The 18,525-nt window shown below is 44.8% G+C and overlaps 1 protein-coding gene across 1 annotated transcript in view; it reads left to right on the forward strand.

The window, feature by feature from the left end:
• Positions 1-18,525, forward strand: part of LOC121556826 (collagen alpha-6(IV) chain-like) — an 85,308-nt gene that overhangs the window by 40,461 nt on the left and 26,322 nt on the right. Inside the window, exons 14-22 of the mRNA XM_045205190.1 lie at positions 5,251-5,432; positions 5,529-5,592; positions 5,765-5,839; positions 6,768-6,875; positions 7,084-7,191; positions 7,308-7,379; positions 7,528-7,656; positions 8,183-8,290; positions 17,375-17,530. Coding sequence (XP_045061125.1) covers positions 5,251-5,432; positions 5,529-5,592; positions 5,765-5,839; positions 6,768-6,875; positions 7,084-7,191; positions 7,308-7,379; positions 7,528-7,656; positions 8,183-8,290; positions 17,375-17,530 — 1,002 coding nt within the window. The remainder of the gene's footprint in view (positions 1-5,250; positions 5,433-5,528; positions 5,593-5,764; positions 5,840-6,767; positions 6,876-7,083; positions 7,192-7,307; positions 7,380-7,527; positions 7,657-8,182; positions 8,291-17,374; positions 17,531-18,525) is intronic.

Here is an 18,525-nt window from a genome sequence, read left to right on the forward strand (position 1 = left end):
GAACAGAGGAGGACTAGAATAAGGATACGGCTAAAGGCTTTAAGAACTGGTCTTCTAGTGCGTTGGGTACAGAGAATAAAGGGGGGCAGATTTCCGGGCGTTGTAGAATAGATTCAGGGCATTATGTACAGACAAGGATATGGAAGGATATACAGTGGAGGTAAACCTAAGCGTTGCGTAACAATGAAAGAGATAGCATCACTGGAGGCACCGATTGAGCCGGTCTCGGCGTGTATGGGGGGTGGAACAAAGGAGCTATTTGAGGCAGTTTGAGAATGACTTGGGGTTCTATATTGAAATTGTATAATAAGAACTAACTGGAACAGCAATAGGCAAGGCATATTGACATGGGAGAGAGGCATAAAGCAATCACAGGTGTTATTAGAGAGAGGTAAGACAACTGGTAATGGCGATGAAAGTTTGGGCTGAGACTAAACAGATAAACAGGACAGGGTACCGTGTAAAGGAACAGTCCAGCAGGCATCAGCTGTGCAGCTGAGTGATCATAAGGTCCAGTGAACAGCAATATGTGATTCCGAGAGCAAATCATTTGGGTTCCCGGATCCTTTCACAGCATTATAAGGCTGTGTTGAGACAATGACTTATCAATGACCCAAGCCCAGCTCAGCTAATCCCTACCATTGTGTACGCAGAGTTGTCATAATGCTTCAGCAAATGTACATTACACCAGTGGTGTCGGTAGACACAATATAAGTAACCTAATTGATGTCCCTCTAACTGCCCTGAATGTCTCTGCTGATCCTACAGCTATTGTATGCAGTAATCATGTGCCTAAGAACCAGATGTATACTGTTAGCACTGAGCTGGTGTGCCCTAGGAGGAAGTCCACTGTGTGCAGCTCACCCTGCTCTAACATAAAGAACATGAGCACATCTACTGCTGCTAAGCTTCCCAGTAAAGCAATAAAAACAAGTAAGCATCCCAGGAGAAAAGTGTTTAAAATAGCCTACATTAACATATGTAGCTTAAGAAACAAGGTTCATGAAATCAGTAATTTGCTAGTAACAGATGACATTCTCTGAACTCACTTAGATAATACAGTCAGTATCTGAATAATGTGTGAAATGCTTGATAATGTATGTGATATCAATAGAGAGTTATACTTTCTGGGTGATTTAAATATTGACTGGCTTTCATCAGGCTGCCCACTCAAGAGAAAGCTTCAAACTGTTACCAGTGCCTGCAACCTGGTTCAGGTTATCAGTCAACCTACCAGGGTAGTTACAAACAGTACAGGAATGAAATCATCAACATGTATTGATAATATCTTTACTAATGCTGCACAGATTTGTTAGAAAGCAGTATCCAAATCCATTGGATGTATTGATCACAATATAGTAGCCATATCTAGGAGAACCAAAGTTCCAAAGGTTGGGCCTAATATTGTGTATAAGAGGTCATACAATACGTTTTGTAGTGATTCCTTTATTGTTGGTGTAAAGAATATATGTTGGTCCGTGGTGTGTAATGAGGAGGAAACAGACACTTGACACATTTATGAAATTGCTTATTCCAGTTACTAATAAGCACGCAACCATTAAAAAGTGTTAAATCCCCGTGGTTTCATGAGGCAAATGGTATGGCAAATAAGTCTTGCTGCACAATCGATTGGCAAATGTATTGCAAATTGAGAAATCATGTGACTAAACTGAATAAAAAGAAGAAGAAACTACACTATGAAACAAAGATAAATGACAAAGAATGATAGCAAGAAGCTTTGGAGCACCTTAAATGAAATGTTGGGAAAAAAGGCAAACTCAGCTCCATCATTCATTGAATCAGATGGCTCATTCATCACAAAACCCACTGATATTGCCAACTACTTTAATGATTTTTTTCATTGGCAAGATTAGCAAACTTAGGTATGCCATGCCAGCAACAATTGCTGACACTACACATCCAAGTATATCTGACCAAATTATGAAAGACAAACATTGTAATTTTGAATTCCGTAAAGTGAGTGTGGAAGAGGTGAAAAAATTACTGTTGTCTATCAACAATGACAAGCCACCGTGGTCTGACAACTTGGATGGAAAATTACTGAGAATAATAGTGGACGATATTACCACTCCTATTTGCCATATTTTCAATTTAAGCCTACTAGAATGTGTGTGCCCCCAGGCTTGGAAGGAAGCAAAAGTCAGTCCACTACCTAAGAATAGTAAAGCCCCCTTTACTGGCATCAAATAGCCAACCAATCAGCCTGTTACCAACCCTTGGTAAACTATTGGAAAAAATTGTGTTTGACCAGATACAATGCTATTTTACAGTAAACAAATTGACAACAAACTTTCAGCATGCTTATAGAGAAGGACATTCAAAAAACACAGCACTTACACAAATGGCTGATGATTGGCTGAGAGAAATTGATGATAAAAAGATTGTGGGGGATGTTTTGTTAGACTTCAGTGCGGCTTTTGACATTATCGATCATAGTCTGCTGCTGGAAAAACTGATGTGTTATGGCTTTACTCCCCCTGCTATATTGTGGATAAAGAGTTACTTGTCTAACAGAATGCAGAGGGTGTTCTTTAACGGAAGCCTCTCCAACATAATCCAGGTAGAATCAGGCATTCCCCAGGGCAGCAGTCTAGGCCCATTACTTTTTTAAATCTTTACTAATGACATTCCACTGGCTTTGAGTAAAGCCAGAGTGTCTATGTATGCGAATGACTCAACAATATACAGTGGGGAGAACAAGTATTTGATACACTGCCGATTTTGCAGGTTTTCCTACTTACAAAGCATGTAGAGGTCTGTCATTTTTATTATAGAAAATCACATTGTAAGATTTTTAAGTAATTCATTTGCATTTTATTGCATGACATAAGTATTTGATCACCTACCAACCAGTAAGAATTCCGGATCTCACAGACCTGTTAGTTTTTCTTTAAGAAGCCCTCTTGTTCTCCACTCATTACCTGTATTAACTGCACCTGTTTGAACTCGTTACCTGTATAAACGACACCTGTCCACACACTCAATCAAACAGACTGTCACGGTTCCCTAAGACAGAACCCAGAAGCAGACCAGGACAAGGAGAGTTGAACGAAGGTGAGTGTTTATACAGATTCAAAAGGTGCAGAATAATCCAGGAGACGGAGCGGGTGGCGGAGATGAGTAGGTGGAGGTGAAGTGGCAGATTAAACGATGGCACGGCAGGGGTTGGGTGAAGGTTCCGGGAGAATGATGTTCATGGCTAACGATCCGGCAGGGAATGGATGTTAGACCAGAGCCTAAGAAGGGTGATGATCAGGACCAGGTGTGCAGATTGCTGATGGGATGCAGGTGCGGAAATCAAGAGAGCTCCCCGGAGCGTTCCAGCACCCTCGGGAAACTGGAGATCACGAGCAGAACAACTAGACCACAGACAGGACCCGACTCAGACTGCCGGGATCGTTACACAGACTCCAACCTCTCCACAATGGCCAAGACCAGAGAGCTGTGTAAGGACATCAGGGATACAATTGTAGACCTGCACAAGGCTGGGATGGGCTACAGGACAATAGGCAAGCAGCTTGGTGAGAAGGCAACAAATGTTGGCGCAATTATTAGAAAATGGAAGAAGTTCAAGATGACGGTCAATCACCCTCGGTCTGGGGCTCAATGCAAGATCTCACCTCGTGGGGCATCAATGATCATGAGGAAGGTGAGGGATCAGCCCAGAACTACACGGCAGGACCTGGTCAATGACCTGAAGAGAGCTGGGACCACAGTCTCAAAGAAAACCATTAGTAACACACTACACCGTCATGGATTAAAATCCTGCAGCGCACGCAAGTTCCCCCTGCTCAAGCCAGCACATGTCCAGGCCCATCTGAAGTTTGCCAATGACCATCTGGATGATCCAGAGGAGGAATGGGAGAAGGTCATGTGGTTTGATGAGACAAAAATTTAGCTTTTTGGTCTAAACTCCACTCGCCGTGTTTGGAGGAAGAAGAAGGATGAGTACAACCCCAAGAACACCATCCCAACCATGAAGCATGGAGGTGGAAACATCATTCTTTGGGGATGCTTTTCTGCAAAGGGGACAGGACGACTGCACCGCATTGAGGGGAGGATGGATGGGGCCATGTATCGCGAGATCTTGGCCAACAACCTCCTTCCCTCAGTAAGAGCATTGAAGATGGGTCGTGGCTGGGTCTTCCAACATAACAATGACCCGAAACACAGCCAGGGCAACTAAGGAGTGGCTCCGTAAGAAGCATCTCAAGGTCCTGGAGTGGCCTAGCCAGTCTCCAGACCTGAACCCAATAGAAAATCTTTGGAGGGAGCTGAAAGTCCGTATTGCCCAGCGACAGCCCCGAAACCTGAAGGATCTTAGTCATTGTAACCTTTCAATTAAAAAAAGAGTACAGAGCCTAAACAACCAAAAATGTGTCACTGTCCCAATTCTATCTCAGGCATCTACAGACAGATCCTTGGAATTCATGGTATAGTTTCAGTAGACAGGTGTGTTTCTTTCTAAATCATGTCCAAACAATTGAATTGGCCACAGGTGGACTCCAATCAAGTTGTACTTACTAACATCTCAAGGGTGATCAAAGGAAATTGGATGCACCTGAGCTCAGTTTGGAGTCTCATAGCAAAGGGGTGTGAATACTTATATAAATTAGATATTTCTGTATTTCGTTTTCACTACATTTGCATACATTTCTAAAAACATGTTTTCACTTTGTCATTATGGGGTATTGTGTGTAGATGGGTGAGATTTAAAAAAATGTTTTAATCAATTTTGAATTCAGCCTGGAACACAACAAAATGTAGAATAAGTCAAGGGGTATGGATACTTTCTGAAGGCACTGTCGTTATGCTTTCTGAATTTACATTTAACTGAGGGTCAAGAGCAGCAGATGTAGTATCCAGAGCAAGCATCGAGTGGTGACGTCACCCTGCCTGAGACTTGAAGTAGTGTCGCCCCTTGTTCAATCAAGACCATGGTTTTGGTAGAGTGATTGGTTACACTGCTTTGTGAATGTTGTAAAGAAGGTCCGGGGTTCACGCCCAGGCAGGAGAGAGAAGGACCTACTCTGTTACACAAGCCATATAGGTCGAAACAGGTCTTTGTGTTGGCTAATGTTTGGAATATAATAAGCGTATTACATACAGATCTGCTGGTTGAAAAATAGCTTCTTTTTTTTGTTGTCGCTTTCCATGGAGAGCACTGTCTGGCAGCAAGCACAATTGCAAGTTTGACTGCAGTCTTATTTATTGTAATCTCCATCTCAGGTGACAAGGGTCCTGTGGGAGGCAGTGGTCTATCAGGGTACCCGGGGCTTGTGGGGGTGGCTGGCATAGAGGCTGGGCCTCGAGGACCACCTGGTACCTGTGGACACTCAGGTGAACCTGGACTACCTGGCCTGCCTGGACAGAGGGGTATCATAGGTTTCCCTGGAGAGATTGGTGATCAGGTATGGATGTTAAGAGTACCTAATGTACATGGTCTGATTATAGACATGGGTCAAGCACGTCAAATACTAAACATTGTTTTGTTGGTTTCTCTTTAGGGTGAATCTGGGTGTACTGGATCTCCTGGCACACCTGGCATCCCAGGGTACAGTGGTCTTAAAGGTACGGCCAATAGACACAACTTATACTCTATTTTCTCTTCTCATTGTGATGTTGTGCATATCACTAGGGAAAAGCTGCAGGGACGATGACTGATCTGTTAGGCAGAGGTCATTATTGTTGTGTGTAATTTATGCTTCGCGCTGATGAGATCTGAGTGTTGATTGGTTTACAGGTGAACGGGGCGACTCCATTGGCATCCCTGGACCGGCTGGTGATAGAGGAGCTACAGGAGACACTGGCGCATTTGGTAAGAGGATAGGAGATGTTACAGCACATATTTAAAAGGGAAGTTCAGGATTTTACAACTTGATGTTAGATTGTTCCTCAACCTGAAAGTAATCTATAGGCCAGGAGAAACTTTAAACCATGGTTCAGTTTTCTCTTAACAGTCACCACAAACTTCTGCTAACTTTAGCCAACACTAGCTAAGAATCTATGGGTGTGATAGGGGCATGCAGACAAAAAGAGCAAGGGGCATGCCTTGAAGAAGCTATTAAGGGGTTTGCCACAATAGATCAGATCTCCTGGAGACAGCTGATAACTCCAACACTGGCTCTTCACCAATGATGATACTTGAAGGTAATTGTCCACGTCCCTCATCCAAGTGCCATTATCAAAATAGCTACCTCACGGAAGATGTGTAAAGAACTTAGTTAAAATAGTATCTTTCAAATACTTTGGCTGTGCTTGATTTAACTTATTTGGCACTATGGAACTAATGGAATAGTCCCAAAAGTGCTAACCCGCCGATCTGCTAAATTCAACCTGCCAGTCTGGTAAATTCAGGCTAACTCAATCAAATGCTCGAAGTATTTGAAAGAAAATACTATTTGAGCGCAGGCCTGTTATCAACTTACCACACAATTGTGGTAAGTTGTGGTAATTGTGGCTATTGTGGTCCTCTGTAGCTCAGCTGGTAGAGCACGGCGCTTGTAACGCCAAGGTAGTGGGTTCGATCCCCGGGACCACCCATACACAGAAATGTATGCACGCATGACTGTAAGTCGCTTTGGATAAAAGCGTCTGCTAAATGGCATATTATTATTATATTATTACAATAGCAGATGTGTGCCCTGAACAAGCTAGGGGAAAAGAGGGAAGCTGTAGGTGCGCTACTAACGGTGTATGATGTCTGTGAACAACCTGTATAGTAAAAACTTGCCCCCCTCCCTCAGCCCCACCGGGTGACCAAGGTGATGTAGGTGAACCAGGATTTTCAGGAGCTCCAGGACCTAAAGGGTTAACTGGTCCGCAAGGATCCATCGGACCTCCAGGGCCTGCAGGTGAGGACTTTAACCTTCAAGACGCTTAATTGCACGCTACCCAAAACAATGCCTAATTAACGCCAACAAACTCTAACACCCAACATTGTAGGGTTGGTGGGCTTTGCTCATCTTTGTTTGTTAGTGTTGTTGATGATCTCACCAGTGTGCCTTGATTGGTTTGAGCTCATACACTGCTCTCCTCCTTACTCCTCTCTCTGCTGGGAAGGTGTGATCGGACCCACAGGCCCGAGTGGTAAACCTGGGGCTGATGGTCTCCCAGGGACCCCTGGACAGACTGGGCCCAAGGGAGACCAAGGACCCCTTGGACTCAAAGGTGGGGACGTGCTCAAGACTACACTGGAAACCAAGGACATTATTTTACATAAAATGTTTCTATCAATATGAAATTCTGGCATTGACGTATTTTCATTTCCTTATTTCGCCTCCCAGGTCCACCTGGACCACTGGGTTTGCATGGACTGGACGGACTGAAGGGTGTGAAGGGCGAGGTTGGGGCCAGAGGTTAGTAAAATGCACAATGCAGCAATATCAAGATAATCTCTCTGAAATTCTGGAAAATGTACAGTTCTCAATTTAACATGTGTGTGCATTGGGGAGGGGAGATCATGGAGAGGCAAAGACATTTTGTTTGTGTGAATGTGTTTCCCAGGCCCAGGTGTGCCCGGTCCCCCTGGTGCTCCAGGCTATACAGGAGAGAAGGGTTCCAGAGGTGGTCAAGGGGCTCAGGGGCCCTCCCAGCCAGGACCTCTGGGCCCCAAGGGCCAGTCTGGACTAACAGGTACTGTATAACCTCAGCGATACCAACCCCAGAGATATGGACACTGTATCAAACCGCGGGCCACATTTTAAATGTTTTTTCTTACGCGCAACTTTGCTCGTAAATTGTACCACAGTAATGTTGTGATTTAGGACTTGACATTAATTTATTTAGATTTTGCATGAAAATGCATGATTTATAAATGAAACATGCTCATGTGATATTTACTTAACTATAATGTGTATAGACATTTGACAAATGGTCTTTCCTCACATGTAGGGAACTGGTGGCTTGTATTAGACATTTGGTCTAAAACAAGGCAAATTTTACGAATGAGGCCCATGAACTTTTAACGCAAAAACAGTGTCTCGGAAAACTTGAATAAAAGCCTCCCAGTCGACATACAAGCGGTGCATAATGACAGGTCGTGCTGTTACATTACACATGATATTAGTGTACTGTACTCGTTATATACTGTAAGTTGTGTTTTTCAAAGAGGAGTAGGGTTCAGTAAAATGCTGTGACCAGGTATGACCTCTCTTTATAGGAAGCCCAGGAACCACAGGTGCCTCCGGTCTACCAGGCATGGACTGTAAGGAGCCCATGCCCGGCCACTGTGGGGAGACAGGCTTCCCTGGACGCGACGGACCACCAGGTCAGAATCACAGTTGTTGACACCTTTAATGACCGGTCTGTATGAGAGTAGGGTGAAGTTTAATCTGGCTAACACCTAACTCGAACTCCTCCTGACTTCAGAGTCTGGAAAGGCTCTTTTGATGTTGTCGGCATGATGCGTTGATAATGAAGGGGGCTGTGCTTTTTTACTGATTGGTTCTCCTCTGTGTATTTCTCACTCAAACACCCACATGGACAACCACACACAGCCCCCGAGTGCAGCCCACTTCCAATACAACTGTTGGATTTTCAAATCCAAACAATGTGAGGTCTCAACCTCCCAGGATAGAAACATTACATTTACATTTTAGTCATTTAGCAGACGCTCTTATCCAGAGTGACTTACAGTTAGTGAGTGCATACATTTTATATATATATATATATATATTTTTTTTTCATACTGGCTCCCCATGGGAATCGAACCCACAACCCTGGCGTTGCAAACGCCATGCTCTACAAACATCCCTGCCGGCCATTCCCTCCCCTACCCTGGACGAATTGTGCGCCGCCCCATGGGTCTCCCGGTCGCGGCCGGCTACGACAGAGCCTGGATTCGAACCAGGATCTCTAGTGGCACAGCTAGCACTGCGATGCAGTGCCTTAGACCACTGCGCCACTCAGGAGAGTGGGAATCAAACCCCAAACACTTTTGAGAGAACCCATTTCTGCGCGAATACTGCATTTACAATGGACTCCTGTCCAGACCAGTGTGTCACAGCTCTCCCTCGGCTGTGTACCACGTGATTCACGTCAGCCAGGCCAGGTGAAGTTGCCCCTAGAAGCTGATCTTCGGTCAGTTTTGCATTTTCCCCACTAATGGTTAAGGTTAAGATTGGGGTGGGGAAGCTGATCCTAGATCTGTACCTAGGGGAAACTTCTTTCTGGTGCCTCTGTGTGTCCATTAGGAATAAGGCCCGAATGGGTGTGGTGTATGGCCAATATACCACAGCTAAGGGCTGTTCTTAGGCACGACACGAAGAGGAGTTAAATTCAATATATACTATTTCATCCTTCCACCAGAGGAAATAGTCCGGACAAAAATCGAGTTGCTAATTCTATGTCCATCCTTGCTATGAATGCAAATATTCTAGCCAGCTAGCTATCGACAGAAAACAAAATCACATCCAATTCTGCTGCTGAAATTACAGCAAACTAGCTGCATTTGTTTGTTTTAGCTGTTTTCTATAATAATAATGATAATTAATCATTTAGCAGACACTCTTATCCAGAGCGATTTACAGGAGCAATTAGGGTTAAGTGACTTGCTCAAGGGCACATCGACAGATTTTTCACCTTGGGGATTAGAACCAGCGACCCTTCGGTTACTGGCACAACGCTCTTAACCACTAAGCTACCTGCCACCCCAGCAGGTAGCTTTTCTATTGACATGTTAGTCATTTAGCAGACGCTCTTATCCAGAGCGACTTACAGTTAGTGAGTGCATACATTTTCATACTGGCCCCCCATGGGAATCGAACCAACAACCTTGGCGTTGCAAGCGCAATGCTCTACCAACTGAGCTACACGGGGGGCTTATTTGGATATACTTTTTCCATAATAATTGTGATCTCACCCCATAGAGAGTGAACGGTGTCCTGATGAGACAGCAACTGTCCTGAGCCAGCCAGGCAAACTAATGCATTAGCGTAATTGTAACAACGGGTTTGTACAAACCTTGCTGTCTGCCTCTACAACCTCGACAAAAATGTTGCAAATGCAAATTATAAAATGTGTAAATTGCAATTGCAAACTTTTTGTCGAGGTCGAAGAGGTTTGTACAAACCCCTGTTGTTGCAAACCAAATGCTAGGCTAGAAGCAAGGGGAAATATACTGAACAAAAATATAAACGCAACATGTAAAGTGTTGGTCCCATATTTCATGAGCTGAAATAAAAGATCCCAGAAATGTTCCATATGCACAAAAAGCTTATTTCTCTCATATATTGTGCACAAATTTGTTTACATCCCTGTTAGTGAGCATTTATCCTTTGCCAAGATAATTCATCCACCTGCTGATTTAAACAGCATGGTCATTACACAGTTGCATCTTGTGCTGGGGACAAAAAAGGCCACTCTTATGTTTTGTCGCACTGGGGGGGCTGGTGCTGAGGAGTATTTCTGTCTGTAATAAAGCCCTTTTGTGGTGAAAAACTCATTCTGATTGGCTGGGCCTTGCTCCTCAGTGGGTGGGCCTGGCTCCCAAGTGGGCTGCGCCCATTGCCCAGTCATGTGAAATCCATAAATTAGGGCCTAATTTATTTATTTCAATTGACTGATTTTCTTCTATGAACTGAACTCACTAAAATCGTTTAAATTGTTGCATGATGCGTTTATATTTTGGTTCAGTATAATAATAAATAATAAAAATAACTATCTTGTCCTTTGCTGTGGTATATCAAGACCTGCGTAGTGATACTTCAGAACAGTAAACAAGTATTTCTGCGTCACACCTGTGGTATATCGTCTCATATACACAGGTCTGGAATGCTGTTTTAGCCAATCAGCATTCAGGAGCCAAACTACCCAGTTTATAATACTTTTTATAAAGCGGGTAATTTGGATTCTGTATGCTGATTGGTTGAAACAGCATTCCAGCCGTGTGGATATCATACCACGGGTATGACTGTTCTTTTTGAAGTATCACTAAGCTGTTCTTGATATACCACGGGAAATGACAAAAGAAAAGCAATAAGGCATTTATATACACATTATTTTTCCTTGCTTCAAGCCTAAAGCCGAAATCACACAGACGTCCATCAAACGGCGTAGAATTTGCATACAAGAGTTGCGAGCGTTAATTCACAGATTGCCTAGCGTATGCCAGCGTAATTGTGATGAAAAGCAATAATAAACAGTTGTATTATCTCTCAAGCTTTCCAGCTGTAGCCTTCAGAAAGTATTCATACCTCTTGAGTACAAAATGTTGTTGTTACAGCCTGATACCACATACACGCAATACCACTTAATGACAAAGTGAACATTGTTTTTAGATTTTTGCAAATTTATTGAAAATGAAATACAGAAATCTCATTTACATGTATTCACACCACTGAGTCAATACTTTGTAGAAGCACTTTACAGCTTTGAGTCATCTTGGAAAGGAAAGGGGATACCTAGTCAGTTGCACAACTGAATGCATTCAACCAAAATGTGTCTTCCACATTTAACCCAACCCCTCTGAATCAGAGAGGTGCGGGGGGCAGCCTTAATCGACATATGTCTGTATCAGCTTTGCACATCTGGATTTGGGAATTTTCTCCCATTCTTCCTTGCAGATTTTCTCCATCTCTGTTAAGTTAGATGGGGCGTGGCGGTGAACAGCAATCTTCAAGTCTTTCCACAGATTTTCAATGGGATTCAAGTCTGGGCTTTGGCTGGGCCACTCAAGGACTTTCACATTCTTGTTCTGAAACCATTCCAGCATTGCTTTGGTTGTATGCTTGGATCATTGTCCTGTTGGAAAGTAAATCTTCGCCCCCCCAGTCTGTCATTTGCACTCTGAAGCAGGTTCTCACCAAGTGTTTGCCTTTATTTGGCTCCATTCATTGTCCCATCTATCCTTACCAGTCTCCCAGTCCCTGCCGCTGAAAAGCATCCCCATAGCATGATGCTGCCACCACCATGCTTCATCGTAGGGATGGTGTTAAACGGGTGATGAAAATTTTAACATTTTTGTCTCATCAGACTACAGAATCTTTTGCCTTAGGATCTGTCTTTCACGTGCCTTTTTGCAAACTCCAGGCGTGATGTCATGTGCCATTTTCTCAGGAATGGCTTCCGTCTGGCCACTCGAGTGGCTTCCGGCAGGCCACTCTCCCATAAAGGCCAGATTGGTGAAGTGCTGTAGAGACTGTTGTCCTTCTGGCAGGTTCTCCCATCTCAGCCAAGGAACTCTGTAGTTCTGTCAGAGTGGTCATTGGGTTCTTGTTCACCTCCCTGACCAAGGTCCTTCTCGCCCGGTTGCTCAGTTTGGTCGGACAGCCAGCTCTAGGCAGAGTCTGGGTAGTTCCATACTTTTTCCATTTCCCAATGATGGAGACCACTGTGATCTTGGAAACGTTCAACATTCTAGAAATACCCGTCCACAGATTTATGCCTTATCACAATTCTATCTCTGAGATCTATGGACAGTTCCTTGGACTTCATGGTATAGCTTCTGCTCTGACATGCACTGTCAACTGTGGGACCTTATATAGACAGGTGTGTTTCTTTCTAAATCATGTCCAAACAATTGAATTGACCACAGGTAGACTCCAATCAACTTGAAGTGACATCTCAAGGATGATCAAATGAAATTGGATGCACCTGACCTCAATTTGGAGTGTCATAGCAAAGGGTTGTGAATACTTATGTAAATTGTATATGCATGTTTTTAATTTTCAAGAAGTTTGCCAAAACCAATTAAAAAAACGATTGAATATATTTTGAATTCAGGCTGTAACACAACAAAATGTGGAATAAGTCAAGGGGTATGAATACTTTCTGAAGGCACTGTATATGCTTATGATCGAAATCAACACAGGGAGGCTATTGTTTTCAAATACGTAGCCTATTTGTCAGATTAACCCTAGCCTACAGCGCAATACATTTGTTAACTACAACTTTAGCCTACTTATAAAGTAGGGAAGATCATACACATTTTCTAATTCCTTTCTTACAAATGACCCACTCAATCTCTAGACCAGATTTTATAAATTTTAACCAGCATTGACTAACCATGCACAATGTGTTGATCCCGTTGATGAATGTATAGAATGTTGTTGGATTCATGCATTGCTACACTGCATTCTATTTCCTGGGTGAGCACGCTAGTTAATGTGCAAAAAAAAAAAAAAAACATTCCCTGTGTGATTTGGGCTTAATATTTGGTTTACAACAGTGGGGGTTCATATGAACCTTGCTGTCTGCCACTGCGACCTCGGCAACAATGTTGCAATTTTAGAAATGTTATCTCCCCTGTACCATAGAGATTGAACAGTGTCCTGACCAGACAGCAACTTTTCTGAGCCAGGCGAAATCATGCATCAGCATCATAATTATCGATATATCCAAATGTAAATAGAAAACAGTTAAAACAGACAAATGCAGTAAGTTTGCTGTCAGTCCAGCTGCAGAGTGTGACGTACTGGTATTGTATAGCTGTGTAGTTGGCTAGCTAGCAAGGGAGAATAACTTTTGCCAGCCTGCATAGCAACCAATCGTTGTTTGCATGGCAATGATGGTGTCACGATCGTCTAAGGAAGCGGACCAAGGCGCAGCGTGTTGAGCGAACATGTTGACTTTATTAAATTAAAGCAACCACGAAACAACAAAACAAATGACGATACGTGAAGTCCTCTGTGACACTGACAGAACATGGAACAAAAACCCACAACCACAAGGTGAAAACACACAGTTTAAATATGGCTCCCAATCAGAGATAACGAGCCGACAGCTGACACTCGTTACCTCCGATTGGGAGTCATTTGAACAACCAAATACAACAACCTAGAAATAGACACAACAGAACTACCAACATAGAAATAAACACATAGAATGCACACACCCTGGCTCAACATAATGAGTCCCAGAGCCAGGGTGTGACAGTACCCTCAAAGGCGCGGACTGCGACCGCGCCTCAACTAACCAAAACAGGGGAGGGCTGGGCGGGCATACCTCCTCGGTGGCGGTTCTGGCTCCGGCCTTGACCACCACCCCACTTCACTCCCCCCGTAGTGCCCCCGGTCCGATCTGACCCAGCTTGCTGGATCAGGACCTCCGACGCGCACCCCTGGCTTGGCGCGTGAGGTAGGAATGGACCGGAACTGGCAGACGATACGCACCCTTTGCCTGGTGCGTGGAACCGGAACAGGCCTCACCAGGCTGAAGACTCGCATCCCTGGCTTGGTGCGAGTAGCAGGAATGGGCTGGATCAGGCTGACGGCTCGCACCCTTGGCTTGGGTGCGAGTAGCAGGGACGAGCTGAACCAGGCTGACGACTCGCACCCTTGGCTTGGTGCGAGTAGCAGGAACGGGCTGGACCAGGCCGACGACTCGTACCCCTGGCCCGGTGCGAGTAGCAGGAACGGGCTGGACCAGGCTGACGACTCGCACCCTTGGCTTGGTGCGAGTGGCAGGAACAGGCCGGACCGGGCTGGCGACGCGCACCGTAGGTTTGGTGCGAGTGGCAGGAACAGGCCGGGTCGGGCTGGCGACGGCGCACCGTAGACTTGGTGCGGGTGGCAGGAACAGGCCGGACCGGGCTGGCGACGCGCACCGTAGGTTTGGTGCGAGTGGCAGGAACAGGCCGGGTCGGGCTGGCGACGCGCACCGTACACTTGGTGCGGGTGGCAGGAACAGGCCGGACCGGGCTGGCGACGCGCACCGTAGGTTTGGTGCGAGTGGCAGGAACAGGCCGGGTCGGGCTGGCGACGCGCACCGTAGACTTGGTGCGGGTGGCAGGAACAGGCCGGGCTGGGCTGGCGACGCACACCGTAGGTTTAGTGCGTGGAGCAGGAACAGGCCGGGCTGGGCTGGCGACGCACACCGTAGTTTTAGTGCGTGGAGCAGGAACAGGCCTCACCGGACTGTGGAGACGAATAGGAGACCTGGAGCGAAGAGCGGCCACCACCCGTCCCGGCTGGATGCCTACCCTCACACACTCTGCGTGAGGCATCCGCACAGGACGTACAGGGCTGTGAACCCGTACCGACATGACAGCACGCGATACGGGAGCAGGATATCCGGGACCGCGGAGAGGCACTGGAGACCTCGAGCGTAGATCCGGCACACTCCGTCCTGGCTGCATCCCCCCCTTCGCACGACACGTGCGGGGTGCTTGCACAGGACGTACAGGACTGTGCCGGACCACTCGTGGCACAGTACGCTGCTCCGCATACCGCGGAACCTGCCCCGTCTCATGCTGCCATGCCTGAGTACGGGAAGTTGGTTCCGCTCTACCTCCAGGCCTCGCCAACCTGCCTTCTGCCTCCCAACACCCGGTGACCACCTCTCCAAAACGTCCTGTAGCAGCCGCCTGCTGCCCAGCCGCCCAAGCCATGTGCCCCCCAAATTTTTTTGGGGTTGCCTCTCTTCCATCCGACGATGGCCCTGCTGACGCCGTTGCTCCTCTCCTGCCAGGTTCTCCCCCTTCATCGCCCTCCGGTACCGGACGGCCTCCTCCTGCGTAATATGTCCCCAGCCGAGGAGGACATCCACCAGCGTTCTCTCCTGCGGGTGTTCCTGTATACGCTGCTTGGTCCTTTTGTGGTGGGTTTTTCTGTCACGATCGTCTAAGGAAGCGGACCAAGGCGCAGCGTGTTGAGCGAACATGTTGACTTTATTAAATTAAAGCAACCACGAAACAACAAAACAAATGACGATACGTGAAGTCCTCTGTGACACTGACAGAACATGGAACAAAAACCCACAACCACAAGGTGAAAACACACAGTTTAAATATGGCTCCCAATCAGAGATAACGAGCCGACAGCTGACACTCGTTACCTCCGATTGGGAGTCATTTGAACAACCAAATACAACAACCTAGAAATAGACACAACAGAACTACCAACATAGAAATAAACACATAGAATGCACACACCCTGGCTCAACATAATGAGTCCCAGAGCCAGGGTGTGACAGATGGAAATAGAATTAGCAACCAGATTTGTGTCCAGACTATAGCCTCTGGTGGATAAATGAAATAGTGGGATCCCTTGCTGATTTTAAAACTTGTGCTTAATACAGGCAAAACAAAATACATGTTTTTAAACTCTCGTAAAAATGTTTCAGATGAACTACATGTTCACTCATTAGATGGTTCTCCAATCGAACATGTTTCCGCATATAAATACTTAGGCATTAGGATTGATATGGATTTGACGTTTAAAAAACATATAGATGAGCTGGTTAAGAATATAAGATTTAAAGTGGCCTTTTTCTACAGAAACAGATTGTGCTTTTCTCTAAGCAGTAGGAAGCAGATTATACAGTCAACCTTTTTATCTGTTCTTGATTATGGTGATATTATTTATCAAAGTGCTGCTGCTACTACTCTTAAACCTTTGGATGCCATCGTTTTGTTACAGGTGAAAGTTTTGATACTCATCACTGCATCCTGTATCAAAAGGTTTCTGGACTACGCTACAGACCCGTAGATCTCTACATTACTGCCTTTCTGTTTACAAGGCTCTACTTTATAAACTTCCGTCTTATCTAACTTTGCTGTTGTAGTATAGACACCGAGCTAGGTGGATACATTTCATCTTGATGTTCTTGATGATCTGGTCATTCCACCTTGATGTTCTTGATGATCTGGTGCCGTTCGGGCAATTTAAAGTATTGATTGGGGACTTATTTGTGGAGGAATGTAACTTTTTCTGGGGATTTGTGATGTTTTTTCTGTGTTTCCCATGACTGTGTTTTTGTATTTTAATGTGTATATATGTGTATATTTACGTTGCAGTATACAGGGCGCATTTTAAAAAGAGCCCTAGGTCTCAATATGTCTTCCCTGTTAAAATAAAGTAAAACAATTTTGATTAAAATATGTAAATCAAATATTTTTATATGTTGGTAACCGGTTTATAAAAGCAATAAGGCACTTCAGGAGTTTGTGGCTTCGCTTAGTGCCTAAGAACAGCCATTTTAATGGACCATATACGACACCCCCTTGCGCCTTATTGCTTAAATATAGCAGACTATTTAGAAAGCATTGCTTCATACTAGCTAAGTAGTATGCATGTTTGGATGTTGGGACATAGAGGGCAACCTTTCCTTTTGCAATGACATGCAATGTGAGAAAATTAACCGTAACATTTCACAAAGATGGGAAGAGTAAAATTATAGGATACAGGGCAATTGCAAGGTTCAGTATTTGAAGCTCCTGTCTATTTAAACGTAATAGTTAGATTGCTCACAAGTGTCATTGTGAGAAGAAAAAGTTGCCACAGGTCTTTTTTTATTCGTATTTTATTATGTTGCTGCAACATTTAAAAAAAATACTACGGTAATAATCTATTCCAAAACACAGTCACTCAAAATTAAACACTTTAGTTGTGTGTGTGATGTTGTGTTGTTTCAGGGCCACGAGGTGAAATTGGGTACTCAGGCCCTGCCCTGCCCATGATCGGTGAAGAGGGGGACAACGGTGTGCCCGGCTTACCAGGGCTCAAAGGGGACAAGGGGGCTTCAGGCCCCTCCGGGCTGCCTGGCATCGCAGGGTTACCTGGGCCTAAAGGTAACAGGACAGACCTGGGTTGTGTGTTCATAAGGCGCTAAACGGAGGAAAGCGGATTGAAACTGGGAGGGACTAGCTGGATGCTCATTTTGTATTTCTGTTGCAAAAACTTTTCTAAATGTTTTTGTTGTGTGCTCTATTAAACACGACCTGCACTGTATAGTAAAGGCCTCATCATACAGCCAGATGCTACCCTTGGTAGCATAGCAAAGTAACGTAGGGTCCGCCCTCTCAAATGCTCCAATGCCTTCATTGTTTGACAACGCATTGATCTAAGTGGAAGATCCACTTAACATTTTCACGTGTACCAACAACCGGGTGTGATCATTCTACAGTGGTCCCTGCAGCGTACGCTCAAACCGGTATGATTAGAATGCTTATTTAGAACGTCCAGTTTCGATTGACGCAACAGTCAGCATTTGAGCTAGCCACACTGGTTTTTGACAGAAACATTTTGCACAAACACAGTCCTTACAAAGTTATGTCCTGAATGTGACCAGTTTATTTTTGGATGCCATGTTCAGACATTAACAGAAGTAGCGACAGCATACACAATCATCCAAACCAGAAAATGTAGGCTACATTAGTCCTAGCGCTAACTGAGGAAAGATTGACGTAACACAAGCAGTCATATTTAGAGACCTCCCGGCTGACAGAAACCACAATATGAATTAGCTAATAGCAATTACTATTTATAATTATCACATCACGGGTGAGCTCAACATTGATCGAAATGATTGAGTAAAACACTTTCTAGAAATTGAAAGTCATCCGACGATGGTTAGTTTGTGCGTACCGCCATGTTTGTTTTTTCACGTCAACCAAAGATAATAAGAGACAAGATGAGTTTGATCTGTTTGCAGTATGCATGTTGAAGGGGGTGTGTCGTCTACGATCATTCACTTCCCTTCATTCACTTCCGGAAGTTTATTTGAAAGATGAGTGAACCATTCCTTCACTTCATTATAATATAATATGCCATTTAGCAGACGCTT

The sequence above is a fragment of the Coregonus clupeaformis genome, chromosome 19 (genome assembly GCF_020615455.1).
Source record: "Coregonus clupeaformis isolate EN_2021a chromosome 19, ASM2061545v1, whole genome shotgun sequence".
NCBI classification, from domain to species: Eukaryota; Metazoa; Chordata; class Actinopteri; order Salmoniformes; family Salmonidae; genus Coregonus; species Coregonus clupeaformis.